At 45.9% G+C, this 15,908-nt stretch overlaps 1 protein-coding gene across 2 annotated transcripts in view; it reads left to right on the forward strand.

Moving 5' to 3' along the window:
• The window catches only part of DNMT3A (DNA methyltransferase 3 alpha), a 154,503-nt gene that overhangs the window by 129,297 nt on the left and 9,298 nt on the right, over nucleotides 1–15,908 (forward strand). The window contains exons 10-22 of one of the 2 annotated variants that reach the window (XM_020983946.2): nucleotides 473–629; nucleotides 1,039–1,194; nucleotides 1,326–1,370; nucleotides 2,491–2,570; nucleotides 3,715–3,827; nucleotides 4,088–4,271; nucleotides 4,541–4,625; nucleotides 6,024–6,169; nucleotides 7,465–7,555; nucleotides 7,790–7,938; nucleotides 10,591–10,676; nucleotides 14,292–14,361; nucleotides 15,205–15,323. In XM_020983946.2, the coding sequence (XP_020839605.1) occupies nucleotides 473–629; nucleotides 1,039–1,194; nucleotides 1,326–1,370; nucleotides 2,491–2,570; nucleotides 3,715–3,827; nucleotides 4,088–4,271; nucleotides 4,541–4,625; nucleotides 6,024–6,169; nucleotides 7,465–7,555; nucleotides 7,790–7,938; nucleotides 10,591–10,676; nucleotides 14,292–14,361; nucleotides 15,205–15,323 (1,481 nt within the window). Of the gene's footprint in view, nucleotides 1–472; nucleotides 630–1,038; nucleotides 1,195–1,325; nucleotides 1,371–2,490; nucleotides 2,571–3,714; nucleotides 3,828–4,087; nucleotides 4,272–4,540; nucleotides 4,626–6,023; nucleotides 6,170–7,464; nucleotides 7,556–7,789; nucleotides 7,939–10,590; nucleotides 10,692–14,291; nucleotides 14,362–15,204; nucleotides 15,324–15,908 lie in introns of both variants that reach the window. The other variant, XM_020983945.2, reaches the window with a different exon arrangement.

The following is a 15,908-nucleotide window of genomic DNA, read 5'->3' on the forward strand; positions in this document are numbered from 1 at the left end:
TGGGCACATTTCAACTCATTGTAAGCAAAAGCTTGCTAATGATAAGTAGTATCTAAAAGTGAAATGGATTACTCTGAGAGGTAGCAAGCTCCCTTCCTTGCTCCCTGACAAGAGGTCTTCAAGGAGAAGCTAAATATTGTTTTGTTGAAGACATCAAAAGAGGGATTCACAATTGTGGATCAGGGTTGTACTAGACGACCTCTGCCATGCCATCTTTAAGTCTGTGGTCTGTGAGGCCCTCTGGCTGCAGTTCCTCCTGTTCCCTTCACCTCACCCCCTTTCTACTCTGTTCTTCCTCAGACATTCTCCTCCTTCACTCCACCTGATCTGTGCTCCGCCCGCCCCCCTTCTACTCCCATATCCTGGCTATTTCCACTCCCACTGCTCTCCTCTAGTCTGGCTGTGCACCTGCGGTTCTCTCCCTCACTCCAACCTGGCTATGACGCTCCCCCCCTAACGTGCTGCCCTACAGGTGGCCAGCAGCCGCGCCGGGAAGCTGTTTCCGGCCTGCCCTGAGAACGATGAAAGTGACACAGCCAAGGCCGTGGAAGTGCAGAACAAACAAATGATCGAGTGGGCTCTTGGTGGCTTCCAGCCCTCTGGCCCCAAGGGCCTGGAGCCACCAGAAGGTAAACACCAACAGCCCAAACCGCATACGCCAGCCTGACAGAGCTTGGAACTAGGGGCAAAGGACTGGGGAAAAGAGCAGGGAGGGGGAAGGGGGAGAGAGGGAAAGAGAGCACACTCATGCTTGGAAAACGATGGTAGTTGCCATAGCCCTCCCCTCTTTCTGTAATCAGGGCAAGAGCTTGGTAGGGGGAGCTGGCCCAATGGGACCTCAGGGCTCACCCTGCTTCTCCTGCTCACCCACCCTCACCCCACCCCCTCCTCCAGAGGGTTTGGACATTAGAAACTAGAGATAGACCTGAGATAGCCCAACCCTAGCTAGGACTGGTTAGAGACCCGCTTTGGGTCTCTGTTCCTTACCCGGCATTTTGTTAGCCAGTAACCAGCTCTTCCACCCTCCTCCCTGTACAGAAGAGAGAAATCCCTACAAGGAAGTTTACACTGACATGTGGGCCCCAGTAGAGCCTGAAGCTGCTGCCTATGCCCCACCTCCACCAGCCAAAAAGCCCCGAAAGAGCACAGCAGAGAAGCCCAAGATCAAAGAGATCATTGACGAACGCACAAGAGGTAGCGGTGGCCCCAGGATATACCGCCTACTGGAGACTCTTGGGAGGGGGCTGACAGGCCGGAGGGCACGGACAGCCACAAAAACCTTTACTACTCTTTGACCCTTTCTTTGCTTTTTGGTGTCTCTGCAGAGCGACTGGTATATGAGGTGCGGCAGAAATGCAGGAATATTGAAGGTGAGTTAGTGGATTGTGGCTGGGATGACATGTCTTCTGCCATCTTCTGGGCTTCTTGGGGAATCTACTTAGAAGGTACTTGCTGGGAGCCTAATGTATACAGCTGTTACTTATAGACACGTTGTTTTACCTCCCTGCAGGCATTTCCCCCCTCATTTAGGGGAAAGCATCCATAAATGTCCTTGTTACCTCTATATAAATCCACCCATTAGTTGAAGGGTAGGGAAAGGGAAAACCCAAAGTCTGCAGGGTCTTCTTCCAATACCTAAGAATTAGGCTTCAGAATTATAGTCCTTTGCTTTTAAGCCCTGAAAGAGAGGAGAGTCAAGAATTCTGGGTTCCAGAACCATAATCCTATTTGCCATCCTACCAGACTATCTGAACTAGGCCAAACCCTTCCCCATCCCAGTTATTTGTCATCAAAGTAGATAAGCCCCCCCTGCCCTAGCTCTTGGGGCTATTTGAAAGAGGAGCCCAGGAATGGAACTGCAAAACTGCCTTCTTTGAGTACAATGGTTTTCTGCCTCTAGACATGTCAGTGTATTCCACAGAAACTTTAAGAGAAGAGGGTTATTTTTGTTGTTTGGCTCTGCCCTCTTTTTTAAATGTCCTTTTTTTTTTTATCATGAACTTAATCATAAACAAACATGAACTATTTTAGTACCCAAAGAACAACAGAGTATTGTATATAAAACAACTTTTTTTTCTTTTAAATTTTTAAAAAGCGTATATTAAATTTAACCTAGTAATAACCATATTGTCCTCTTTGTGTCCTATGGGGCCCTTTTGAGACCAAGTAGGGTTGGAAATGGGCCATGGATGAATTCTCTTGATAACCCAAGTTTGGAGACCGTGCTTCTTGTAGTGAACACTCCTTTATGGCTTTGTTTTTGTTTCTAGTAGACATTGCTGCTCCAGGAGATAAGAACTGGCATCCTAGATCTAGGGAACAGGCATTTTCCACTCTCGTGCCCTGGAGAACTTTTCCATCTCTTTCATGACCTCTCATCTACTTCATGCATCACACCTTTCTCCTTTTTCCTCTTGACATGCTGAGCCAGACTGGGCAAGGCATTGGTCAGATCCCACTGAGATGCCTACCTGCCTTATCTGTCCTCAGACATCTGCATCTCCTGTGGGAGCCTCAACGTCACCCTGGAACACCCCCTCTTCATCGGAGGAATGTGCCAAAACTGCAAGGTAGGGGGCCAGTTAACAGAGGTGTTGCCAGGTTGCAAAATTCAAGAGACTCTTTTCCTTATCCCAGAAATATGGCTTCCTTACTTTCTGCATTTCCTAGTCTGTGGCAGGGTTGGGCTATGGACCTGTTTTTAATGATGGGAAGAAGGTGTGGAGGCATGGAGTTTCTTCTGTTGGGTTGATAAAGATTCTGTCTCATCCAATATTTCCCTTTGGGCTCCCTGTTATTTTTCTCCTTTGAAAAATTTCTTTCCTGGGGCAGCTAGGTGGTGCAGTGGATAGAACACTGGCCCTGAAGTCAGGAGGACCTGAGTTCAAATCCGGCCTCAGACCAAACACTTGACACTTATTAGCTGTGTGACCCTGGGCAACTCACTTAACCCCAATTGCCTAAAAAAAATTTTAAAAAATTTCTTTCCTTCTCTTAATGTCATGTGTTCTCTTTTATTGGGAACCCTGTTTCTTGGGCTGTCCCCACCCCAGGGTCTTAGTGAGTGTAGGACAGAATGAGAGATTAAGGGAAAATCCTGAGGAAGCAGGGTTGACTGCTGACTAGTCATCACCCCAGGTATCTTCGTGTTACTCCCCATTAGAGCGAGAAGGAAGATGGCCTTTGAGGCCATCTCGTCCAACCCTGTCATCTTGAGGTCGTCTTTTTATTTTTTTATTTTTATTTTTTTATTTTTTTTTATTGAGGTGGTCTTGACAGAATCAAGAGAATGAGCAGCTCCCACCCTGCTCTGTCAGCCTGGATTGGGCTTGGGGAGACCATAGAGTCACAGATTTATTTCTGAAAGGAACCAGAGAGACCATCTAGCCTAAACTCATTTTAGAGTAGAGGAAACTGAGGTCCAGAAAAATTAAGGGCTTTATCAAATTAACCAAGGGAACAAATGGCAGAGCCAGAATTTGACCCTACTCCTCTGGCTCCCAATTTAGTATTCTTCCTGTTGCACCACACTGCCTCATTGTAGTGCTGGCTGGAGTCTCCCAAGTGAGGCTGACATATGAAGCTAGGACTGAAGAAGAGAGCCCTGGGCTGGGGGTTTGGGTTCTGGGTCAGTCTTTTGCCCTAGTTTCCTGGAGGTTGGGGGAGCTTTCCCTGATGCTGGTGCTTTTTGGGTGTTGCTTCTGATGCTTACAGAACTGCTTCCTGGAGTGTGCCTATCAGTACGACGATGATGGCTACCAGTCATACTGTACTATCTGCTGTGGGGGCCGAGAGGTCCTCATGTGTGGGAACAACAACTGTTGCAGGTGAGGGCAGCCTCCGAATCCCTAGCACCAAACACACATTCATCCCGGGCCCTCCTGCCCTGACACTTAGCATCATGCCCCCAGGCAAACCTTGCCTCCAGCCCTGGGCTAGCTCTCTTGCCACTTGGGATCAGCTGATGTCCTGTCTCAAGTCCAGTGCTTTTTACCTTGTTCATTTCATTTCCAACTCTCAGAACCCTAGGATTCAGAGAAACAGGCAGAGCTAAACCATCTACCTTTCTTCTTCCCTGGGGCCCCAGGTGCTTCTGTGTGGAATGTGTGGACCTCTTGGTGGGCCCAGGTGCTGCCCAGGCAGCCATCAAAGAAGACCCTTGGAACTGCTACATGTGCGGGCACAAAGGCACCTACGGGCTGCTGCGGCGGCGAGAGGACTGGCCGTCACGCCTCCAGATGTTTTTCGCCAATAACCATGACCAGGAGTTTGTGAGTGTCCCCTGAGGGCCTCTTCTCCCTTTATCTTCCTTTGGATGATAAGCTCCTGCCCTTCAGTCTGGGGCTCTTTCCTGTTAATCTGAGAAATTGAGATGGAATAAATAAGAGGAGCCAAGCTGAGCTCAGCCATTAATTTGGGTTGGTAAAGCTGAGATGATATGATTCTGGCTATAAAATAGGCCAAAGTTATCTGAAGGTAAACCTCTTCTTAAAAATCTTCTACCCCAATGCTTACTTAGGCCCTTGTGCTTCTTACTTAGGACCCTCCCAAAGTTTATCCCCCAGTCCCAGCTGAGAAACGGAAGCCAATCCGGGTGCTATCTCTTTTCGATGGAATTGCCACAGGTGGGTAAGGGGCCAAGACACTGGGACTCCTAATTTCTTTATATGGGTTTCACAGAGCAGGGATCATAAATATGGAGTTGGAAGAGGTCCAGTTAGAGGTCCACTAGTCCAACCCATCATCTTGCACATGAGGAAACTGAGTCACAGAAAAGTTAAGTGACTTGTATAACGACATAAAACTAGTAAGTGGTAGAGATGGGATTTAAACGTAGGACTTGTGATTCCAAACCAAGGTTGCTTTCCATTACACTGTGATCAATCTCCTTTATTTTTTTTTTATTGTATTTTATTTTTTCCAATTAACGTGGAAAGACAATTTTCAACATTCATTTTTGAAAGAGTTCCAAATTCTTCCTTCTATCCTTCCCCTCTCCGAGACGGCAATCTGATATAGGCTATACGTGTGCAGTCATGTAAAACATATTTGTGATCACTGTTAAGATAGAAGTATCTATTCTCAGAATTTTCATCTTTTCATAAGAGTTAGAATGAAGGTAGGGAGAGATCATGACCCTACTACTAACTATGACTCCCTGGGGAAGCTACAAATGCCCAAAGATGAGGACCCTGGATTAATTATTACATCTTCTGCAGTGACTTGCTATGTGAACCTTGAGGGGTGAGTTCCCTGACTCTAGTCTTCTTTAGTTTGAATGTTAATAATATTTATCTAGCACTTAAAATTTTGCACACTGATTTACATCTATTACAACAACCTTTTGAGGTAATATCTATCCCCATTTTATAGCTGAAGAAACTGAGACTCAGAGAAGTTAAGAGGATTGCTCATAGTTACACACAGGTAGTAAGTGTCAGTAGCTGGATTTGAACCCATATCTTTCTGAATCCAAGTCCAGCGCTCTTTCTTGTGTCCACTGTACTTACCATGCTGCTTTTAGGTACCTGAAATGGATTGTGGATCAGACTTGTCTTAAGATATTCTCTCTAGAGCTCAGCTTCTTGGGGACAAGGCTACAAAATTGAGAGTAATTCCAGGTCTTTCATAGACCCAATTTTTAAGTTAGTTAGCTGGAGGCTTTTGCCCCAAGTGAGCATGTCCTATATCAGCAGGCCCCACTGAAGCTCTATCTAGTATGCTATTCAAACAACTTGGTCAACTCACTCCATCATCTAGTCCAACTCAGCTCAAACTAATTCGAACTCAGAGGATCTGGTGAAATCCTGATCCTTGCTCTGAGAGCTGCATCTTGGTGATTTAGAATTGGGCTTCTTACAATCCAGGGCTTTGGGAAAAGCCCTGGCAGTATTTGGGAATAGTGGAAAGGGTGGGAAAGACACCAAGCTAGCAAGACTGTTCAGGCCCAGCTTTAGACCAGTCTCCAAGTTCAGAGTCATGGATGACAGCAAATGGTAGTGTTCTCTGCTGGCTGACCACAGGACTGCTGGTGCTGAAGGACCTGGGGATCCAGGTAGACCGCTACATTGCCTCAGAGGTGTGTGAGGACTCCATCACTGTGGGCATGGTGCGGCACCAAGGGAAGATCATGTACGTGGGGGACGTCCGCAATGTCACACAGAAGCACGTATGTCACCATGCAGAGGAACCCCACCTGCTCTCTGTCTCCTTTCCTTCTATTTTATTTTTCCCATTTTCAGCCAACTCTACCTACTTAAAAAACAAAAACAAAAAACCAACAACCTTTGTCCTTCTTACTCTCTGTCCTATCTTTCTGTCCCTTCTTTTTGGGGGGTAGGGATTCAGACCCATGATTTAAGTAGTATAGGAGATTCTTAGGTGTGGAGACTCTTGCCCAGAGTCTCATATCTAGTATGTATCAGAAGTAGGACTGGTACCCAGGGCTTCCTAACGACTCGTCATGCTGCGCTGCCCCTCTATCAGCTTTTTTCCCCACCTTCACTCGCTCTCCTAGTCTGCCTCCTCGGGGCCTTGGTAGGTAGGAGTTTAGCCATGCAAGGACTAGACCAAAGGAACCCTGCTGTGCCTTATTGGAGCAGGTTGGAAAGGGATTGTCCTAGTGGAGATAGAGTCCAAGGGTCATAGATTAAGATCCAGGAGGAACTTCAGAGGTCATCCAGACCAAACTCCTCATTTTACAAGTGAAGAGCCTGAGGCCTAGAGACACAAGACTTACCCAGGTGTCAGGCAGAGCTAGGCTTTGCACCCATGTCCTCTTAACTTCAAATCCAGTGGTCTTTTCACTATATATAGCACACTCAGTAGACTTGGATACAGCCAGATAGGGGAGCCTGGATAAAGTTGGCCCACACTGGAATGGTTCCACATCTCCAACTTTCAGGAGCTTTGAAAATTGTTTAAATGCGTCACTCTTTGCCCTTAAAATGACCAGTAATGCAGATTGATAATCCTAACCTGGATTTAGAAGTCCCCTGGAATTTAGATAAAATGAGATCCTGGGATCATTATAAATCTTAGGCTGCAAGGCACCTAAGGGGGCCAAATCCTCATTTTGTGGAAAGTGACCTTCCCAAAGTCACACGATACCAATAGTAGAGTCAGATTTGGCCTAGCTTCCTGTACCCTTGTCTATGTAGGGAGATCTGGCCTGATTGGATTTACCTGTGTTCCCTGCTTAGATCCCAAGGCTGTCTCATTCCAGAATCCACAGATCTTAAGGTGTAGCTAAGACTGGCATGGATTCTATTCCCTCAAAGGCCCAGTTCAAAGCAGAAGGATTAGCCCTTCTTGCTACCAGATGTCACTGGTTCCCTGGCTGATGCAGCAAGAATATTGCTCAGCCTCTAGACTGCCCCTCATGTGCCTTTCCTGATGTTCAGAATGCTGCCTCTCCTCTCTTGTGGAGCTAAGGGCTCATTATTACATCTCTTTCCTTCACAGATACAGGAATGGGGCCCTTTTGATTTGGTGATTGGAGGCAGTCCCTGCAATGACCTTTCTATTGTCAACCCTGCTCGGAAAGGTCTCTATGGTAGGTGGTCTTCACTCTGCTCTTTTCCTTTATTGAGATTTTCTGTTAATTTCCCCCCGGAATACTTGCATTCTCTGACCTGGGATTCAGCTGTCTCTCCTCTGTGTTCGTGTGTCCTTTTTGCCCTTTACCCCCAATTCTCATAGCCTCTGGTGCAGGCACTAGCTTTTCTCTCTTCTGCTGCTTGACCCTCTCTTGGGTCCCCACTGATAATCTGGTTTTATGCTCTTCCAGAGGGCACTGGACGGCTCTTCTTTGAGTTCTACCGCCTTCTGCACGAGGCCCGGCCCAAGGAAGGTGATGACCGCCCCTTCTTCTGGCTCTTTGAAAACGTGGTGGCCATGGGGGTCAGTGACAAGCGGGACATCTCACGCTTTCTAGAGGTGAGGCTGGTTATGCTGGTTTGGCCAGCTCTTGGATAGGGTCCTCTCCTGCCTTGGGTTTCATCTCATCCCATCCCTCAGAGCAAAAGCTAGCGGAAGGGAAAAAGACTTTCCCCTTTGCAATGGCAGGTGAGCATCATTGCTAAGGGCTTACAAAGAACTTTTTCCAGAGAATGTACTGAATTTTCTCTTGGGTTGACTTTTGCTCCTTTCTCTGGAAACTGGTCACAAGAATTGCTTGACCCTAAGGGGTAATTTTGTGGATATCGAGGATTATAAATTGAGAGCTAGGCATTAAATTAAACCCCTTATTTTACAGATGAGGAAACTGAGGCCAAGATAGGATAGGACTTGCCCAGGATCACACAGCTATAAAGTGTCTGAGGCAGGATTTGAACCCCACTCTTCCTAACTCCCAAGTCCTATACTCATTTAACTCTGTTCACTACTCTGAAAGAGGTTCTTTTTTTCTTTTTAGGTGAGGCAGTTGGGGTTAAGTGACTTGCCCAGAGTCACACAGCTCTATCCACTGCGCCACCTACCTGCCCCTCTATTCACTACTCTGTTACCTATATCAGGAAGGACCAACCAAACCATTCTTATTGTCAAAAAATTAAGGTGGAGGGCAGCTAGCTGGCACAGTGGATAGAGCACTGGCCCTGAAGTCAGGAGGACCTGAGTTCAAATCTGACCTCAGGCCAAACACTTGACACTAGCTGTGTGACCTTGGGCAAGTCACTTAATCCCAATTGCCAAAAATAAAAAAAAGTAACAAAAAATGAAGGATGGCCCACAGAAATTGGTTTCTTGTCCCTTATTCATGTTCTTAAGGCCAGGGCTTTTCTGCTGCACAGGTGAATTAGAATTGCCAGGGCAGTAGTTGGGGTGCTTTACTCAAAGGGTGGATACTTGTGGGAGGGGAAGCGTGGGTATTGAGAACAGAGTTGCTGATGTAGATGTGACTTCCCCGTTGTGTTATTGTTGACCTCTGTTGTTGTTACATTGGTCATTCTCATCACCATATCCTAAATGTAAGCAGTCTGGGTGATGGCCATCATCTATCATAGCGCTGTAATTGAAAGGGAATCTAAGGTTTTGGTTAGTCCAACCCTCTCTCTCATTTTACAGAGAAGGAAATTCTGAATAGGGGAGGTTATGTGACTTTCCCATGGTCCCGTAGCTATTAAGCTATTAAGATTCAAACCGTTGGCCTGGTAGAAAGAGAATTGCTGCTGGCACCAGGGGACCTAGGTTTAAATCCTGGCTTTGACCCTGATTGACTGCCTATGTGACCTTGGCAAGCAGTTCACTCTCCTGATCCTCAGTTTCCTCATTTGTCAAAATGGACTAGGCAGCTTCTGGGGTTCTCTTCAGTTCCCCATCTATGAGCCCGAGGTCCCGCCTCCCTAAACCAGCTGTCTGATGCCAAACCTAGTTTTTTGGTGGGAGGCATTAGGGTGTGGTGCTCACAGCAGATCCAACATGGCCTTGGGTTTTCCTGCGAAGGTACATTGAGGAAAAGTAGAGTGATATGATTCTGAGATCATGGGATTTTTTTGAGTTAGAAGAAACCTCAAAGGCCATCATTTTTAAGTTGAAGATATGGAGGACCAGAAAGGTGAAGTCACAAAGGTAGTAAACAGATCCCAGTGGGTCTAATTTATTTTTTATCTCAACAGTTTTAAATTTTGATATATCTTATACTCAACAGACATTCATATATTACGTATATGTATAATATATATTCGTATGTTATACTCTTCCAGTCACTAGGATAGATTCTGGTGATAAAAAGATAAAAATGAAACAATCCTCGCCCTCAGGGGATTGCATTCTGTTGTGGGAAACAATCTGTAGATGTAGAAATACAGCTTGTACAATGTACAGTTAAGGCGTGCAGTGGGTTAGAGCACCAGGCCTGGAAGTCAGGAAGACCTTAGCTCAAATCCGGCCTCAGACCCTGGACAAGTCACTCAACCCTGTTTGCCTCAGTTTCCTCATCTGTAAAATGAGCTGGAGAAGGAAGTGGCAAACTACTCCAGTATCTCTACCAAGAGAACCTCAAATGAGTTCACAAAGAGTCAGACACAACTGAATAACAATGACAGCACACAGCATACGCTAGACTAAACAAAAGGCAATTCTCGAGTGGAGAGAAGCACCAGCAAGTAGAAGCAAGCAGACGTTGACTTTGTCACCACATGTAGATTTGGAGCTGGAAAGGTCCTTGGAGGATGTCGAATCCAGTGCACTCAGTTTACAGAAGTTAAGTGACATAGCTGAGGTCAGAGGTTGAAGTCAGGTGATCTCTCTGAGGTCAGAGGTTAAGTGACCTACTCAAGGTCATACAGGAAGCAGATAGCAGGGTTGGGATTCAAACCAATGTCCACTGGCTTCAAATCCAGTTCTCTTCCCCTATACTAGCCTGGTGGACTTGTAGCTTTTGGTCTTCCTATCAGCCCTGGGTTTTCCTACAGGTGTGTGGCTCTGGTTCTATCTGGTGGCTGAGGTAAGAGCTAATGGAAGCTTCAGTCTTGCCAAAGAAGGTCCAGCAGGGGTGGAAGCTGCCCTGCCTTAATGTATGTCTTGGAGGGCTCTTGCCAGTGGTGCTCACGACCCTCTTCATTCTTTTCCCTGTCTTCTGTCTTGTAGTCCAACCCTGTGATGATTGATGCCAAAGAAGTGTCAGCAGCGCACAGGGCTCGCTACTTCTGGGGTAACCTTCCCGGTATGAACAGGTTGGTGAGAGCAGGGTGAGAGCACCGGCACGTTTGGGGTGATTTGCATGGCTTGGAAGCGCTCAGGACCCTTGTAATGAACTTTGCTTCCCTCTCCCCCCACCTCAGTTTCTTCTTCCCTTCTTCCCTAATCAGCTTCTTTCCTTTTTCTGTCTGCAAAGAACAAGGAGGAACAGAGACCCATAAAGGTTACAGCAGTTAAGCCATATTCTCAGCACACGTTTTGATTACGTGGTATAAATAACTGTCTTCTTCCAGGAGCCCATGTGTTTTCTAGTAGTGAGGCTGATTTTGTGCTGATTGAACCATATATATAATCTTGTCAAATGAGATCAGGTATGTAAGGTGCTCTGCAAACTTTAAAGGGATTGGACCTGTGATTTCACTGGTATGAGGGACTCCCAGGTGAGGAAACTCTTTACCAATGCCAAAGCAAGTTGGTACCTTCTCTACAATTTATAGTCTCAGAGTTGCTTAAAGTGCTGAAGTTCAGTGACTTGTCTAAGGTCATTCAGCCAATATGTGTTAGAAGTGGGACTTGAACCCAGGTCTTAATGGTCTTTTATCCACCACACTAGGCAACCTCTGAAAACCTCAAAACACTATGTAAATGTCAGGGTTTTGGGGGGTGGGGTGGGTTAGGGATATGGGGAACAGCAGGGGGAACAGTCCAAACCTATGATTTTATTAGTCTAGGGAAGACATGATGTGGCAGTTCCCCACAGATGTGTAGCTTGTCTACAACATAATAAAGATGGTTAATAGCTCATGTTTATGTAACTAGTTAAGCTTTTACCAATTGCTTTACACACATTATCTCATTTAATCCTCACAACAACTCTGTGAGGTAGATGTTATGCTCTCTATCCCCATTTTACTGAGGAGGAAACTGAGGCCAGGAGGTTAAGTGCCATGCTCAGAATCACACTGGTAGTAAACATCAGTCACAATTTGAACCCAGGCCCTCTGCCTCCAGAGGAGTCATTGTATCATGTTCCCTAATAAGTGCCATAATACTATGATCAGACAAGATCCTGGAATTTTAGAATGACAAGGAACCATTGAAGCTACCTAGTCTTTGCAGCCCCTTCATCTTGCAGATGAGGAAACTGAGGCTCAGAGAGATTAAATGATTTACCAATGTTCACATAGGTAATAAAGAGCAGAACTGAAATTCGATTCCCCAGTCAGTCTTCTAACTCCAAATACAACATATTCTACTACATTAAAAGATTTGCCTGGAACACCAAGAGGTCAAGTGCCTTAACCTTGACTCCTGACTTCAAGGCTGGCCCTCTAGTTACTGCATGGCACTGCCTTTCCTTGGTTCAGAGAATCACAGACCTAGGGCTGACAAAGACCTCAGAGGCATCTAATCCAAGCTCCTCATAGATAAAGAAACTAAGGCCCAACATGTATAGATGTCTTGCCCCAGGTATCACAGATAGTTGTTTTTATTACTATTCATTCTTCTTCTATTACTATTATTTCTACTATTACTATTACTGCTACTACTACTACTACTACTACTCTATTACTGCTGCTGCTGCTGCTGCTACTACTACTACTACTACTACTACTACTACTACTACAACATAGGTGCCTAGCAGGGGTTAGGGCCAGTTGTGAACAATTAGCACCTTGTTACTTGAAAGAATTCTGCTTTAATCCAATAAGGTTTCACCTCCTTGGCAGCCCGAGACCAGTTTTGTGAAGGATTTAAAAAACTTGTGTTTGCACAGATGAAGATAATTTGTGGTCTAGAACGAAAAGCACTTTCAGTTTCATTGCCAAGCAAGTCTTTTTCTTTCTCCTGAGCAAGATGTAAAAAGATATTTTGATGCCTCCCTGGGGGGTGGGGGAAGCCACACCTGCTGGGATTCGCAATTCACAAGAGAAAAAAGGATGGATCTCTTTCTCCAACTTGTCCACCTTCCCTACCTACCTCTCACCACACCTTTTGGGAAATGTTTGTTCTTGCCCTGAATTTTCTCCCAACCAGGAGGGGCCTGTAAGGAAATTGGGTCGATCTCAATCCTGTGCCAAATATTCATATAGGCCTTGATTGGGAGGGGGTCCCCCAAACTAGTGTGCTGTAACTTTTATCTTTTGAAGGCCACACAAGCTCTGTCAACCTTATTGTGAGCTTTTCTCCCTCCTACCTCCTTTCCCAGTCTTCTACAACAGTGACTTGCTAGAGCACATGGCAATGAAGTGACGGGGTTGCTGTGTGTGTGTGTGTGTGTGTGGTGTGTGTGTGTGTGTGTGTGTGTGTGTGTTCCTATACCTACTCAGTTTGTGGAGGGTTTTTGCATGTGTATTTGTGAAGTCTGTATAAACTTACATGTGGTTGGCTTATATGTACGGAACAAATATTTTGCATGTGTGTTCCCTCCCTGCCCCTGTCACTTCACTGTAGTAGGTGAAATCACGGGTCTAGTTTAAAAAAAAAAATAGAGAGCCAGGGTATAAGGCTGCCCCTTCTCTACCTCCACCCACGAACCTACCTACCCTATCACCCCCAAACCCCCATCATACTCTCCCATGTATGTGACCAAAAAAGCCAGAGCCCAAGTTGGGCAGTGACTATGTTTGCCCCCACCAAAAAAAGAGGCGTCATCTATTCTCTCTGGACAAAGACTGGTAGTTACAATGCTTCAAGGATTTTCTTTGGATGCGTTCTTTTCATTTCCATTATCTTTGGCATTGTATCATGGCTTCTTAGGTGTCTGGACTAGATGTTTGATCCTGCAACATCAGCTAGATGGGACCTGAAGGACTTATCTAACTTGCTATGTTTTATAGATAAGGAAACTGAGGCACAGAGAAGCAAGCCAAAAGACTTGCCTGAGACCAAAAGCAAGTCAAGGATTAGAACCTACAGTTCAGGGATCTTTCTACCACACTACCCAGAATCGTATTATTGAAGTCCAAGTTTTCAGGACTGTTTTCTTTACCCAGAGATCTTAGAAGAATGTGGCCTACTCCAGCTCTTCAGCGCACAAGGGAATAAGCCAGCCTAGGGTGTCTGTTCCACTCTCTGTGGGGCCCTAACCTAAGGCCTGGAATCAGTTAGTATGATTTATTAAGCACCTATTACTTACTAGAAAAAGAACTCTGTAGACAATCTGGAATAATGAGGACCAGGTGGATCCATTCTGTCTTAGTCCTTGTATGCCAGTGCAAAAACTGAGCAAATACACACAAAAGAGAGTAAGAATGTGGGTGTTGGACATATATTTGGTGTATGGATTCACAGGATTGTGAATGCATGTGTAAAGATCTACTTTGAAACAATCTTATTTAAATTTTCAACTCATTTCATTAACTTAAAACAGGCACCCTAAAGTCAGTATTTTTTTTTAACTTGGGGAAGTACATTTTTAAATCCCTGTATTTAGCTTTCACAGGGCCCCATCTGCCAGCATGCAGATGGGGGAGTGTGAGTTTCTCTACATAAGTCTTAGCACAAACCTTCAGTGGATTTGTGCAACTGTGTGACTGTTTAGTGTGTATTGTCAGTGTCGTGAGTCAGGGGGCTGGCTGACGGAGTCTGTGCGTCAAGTGGCTGTGTCCAAGGCTTCCTCCCTGTTGACTTGCTTTTCTGTCTCCCAGGCCATTGGCATCTACCGTGAATGATAAGCTGGAGCTTCAGGAGTGTTTGGAGCATGGCAGGATAGCAAAGGTGAGGGACCAAGCCTCCGTTTTCCCTCCTGGCAAGCCTGGACTGAGCAGGGAGGTAGAATGGTGTTTTAGAAAACCACCAGCTTTGGGGAAGAAGGAAAGGTGTCCTGGAGCAGGAAGGTAGAAGGGCCATAGCACATCTGCTCTGTAAGTGTTCCCACCAGCCTGGAAAATGGAATGATGGGTGAGGTGCCTGGGACCAGCCAAGGTCCAGCCACATGCTCTGCTCTCCCTGTCTCTACATTTATGGCCAGGAATAGCCTGTTTCATTGTTATTCTTTCCCTCTGCCTCCAGAGAGGGCATCTAGTACTTGTCAAGGCTTCCTGGCCAGAGCTTCATCTGCTCTCTGTGCAAGGCCAGCCTCCCAGGTGATGCTCAGGTTCCAAGGTCACCAGAAGCTGCATGAAGCACTTTTGCTGAGAATTTGTTATTGGAGTCAGCATTTCCAAACATTTAAAGAACTTTTGGTTTGAGATACTTTGAGCATCTTTGTGCCTGGGGCAGAAAGCAGTGCCCTTCTTTGTCCTTCGAGTTAACACATTGGAGACCAGACCTATTTGTCTGGAAGGGGAACAAGAGAAACTAAAACTAGGAGCTAACTGAGCTAGACTAAGAGATCAAGGCCAGCACAGAAGGGTGGGAAAGGCAGGGAGAGGGGTATCTAGGCACAGGTCCAGTCAAGGTCTCTGCTCAGTCCTGCAGTTGGGGCCTCATCATTGGAATCAGCCTGACTAAGTGAACCTGTTTTCCTGCCCAGAGGACACCAGGCCAGACCTCAGTAGGCCCAGAGCATGGCAGTCAGGCCATGATACTCACACCTCTTCTCTTCTTGATTTTTTCTAGTTCAGCAAAGTGAGGACCATTACAACTAGGTCAAATTCCATCAAGCAGGGCAAAGACCAGCATTTTCCAGTCTTCATGAATGAGAAAGAGGACATCTTGTGGTGCACTGAAATGGAGAGGTACCGTCCCTCTTCGCCTCCCCCTTTAGTCAGATTTCCTTTGGAGGGGGGTGGTATGTGAGCTGCGTCGGGGTATCAGAATTCAGAAAATGTTCTGGCTCTTGTGAGCCAACAGGACTGGCCTAGGCACTGGCAAAGCTGAGATTTCCAAGAAACATGTAGGGAGGTAATTAGGGTTCATGCTGTCACACTCTTTTCTAAGTATGGACTTAGCTATCGGAACATAAATATGGACCCTCAGGAGCAAAGTGAGCTTTATTGGGAAATCTGAGAACAGGAGTGGGGAGCCTGTGGCCTCAAGGCCACATGCGGCCCTCTAGGTCCTCATGTGCTGCCCTTTAACCGAATCCAAACTTTACTGAACAAATCCCCTTAATAAAAAGATTTGTTCTGTAAAACTTGGACTCAGTCGAGAGGCTGCACCCAAGGACCTAGAAGGCCACGTGTGTCCTTGAGGCCAAAGGTTCCCCACTCCTGTCCTAGAGCAAGGTAAGATTTCAGAATCTTAGATTTCTTTAAGGGAGGGAAAAGTACAGGGGGAAATATCCCAATATGCATTACTATGAAAATAATGCTATTACTAAT

The sequence above is a fragment of the Phascolarctos cinereus genome, unplaced genomic scaffold (genome assembly GCF_003287225.1).
Source record: "Phascolarctos cinereus isolate Bilbo 61053 unplaced genomic scaffold, phaCin_HiC Scaffold_2;HRSCAF=192, whole genome shotgun sequence".
Taxonomy (NCBI): domain Eukaryota; kingdom Metazoa; phylum Chordata; class Mammalia; order Diprotodontia; family Phascolarctidae; genus Phascolarctos; species Phascolarctos cinereus.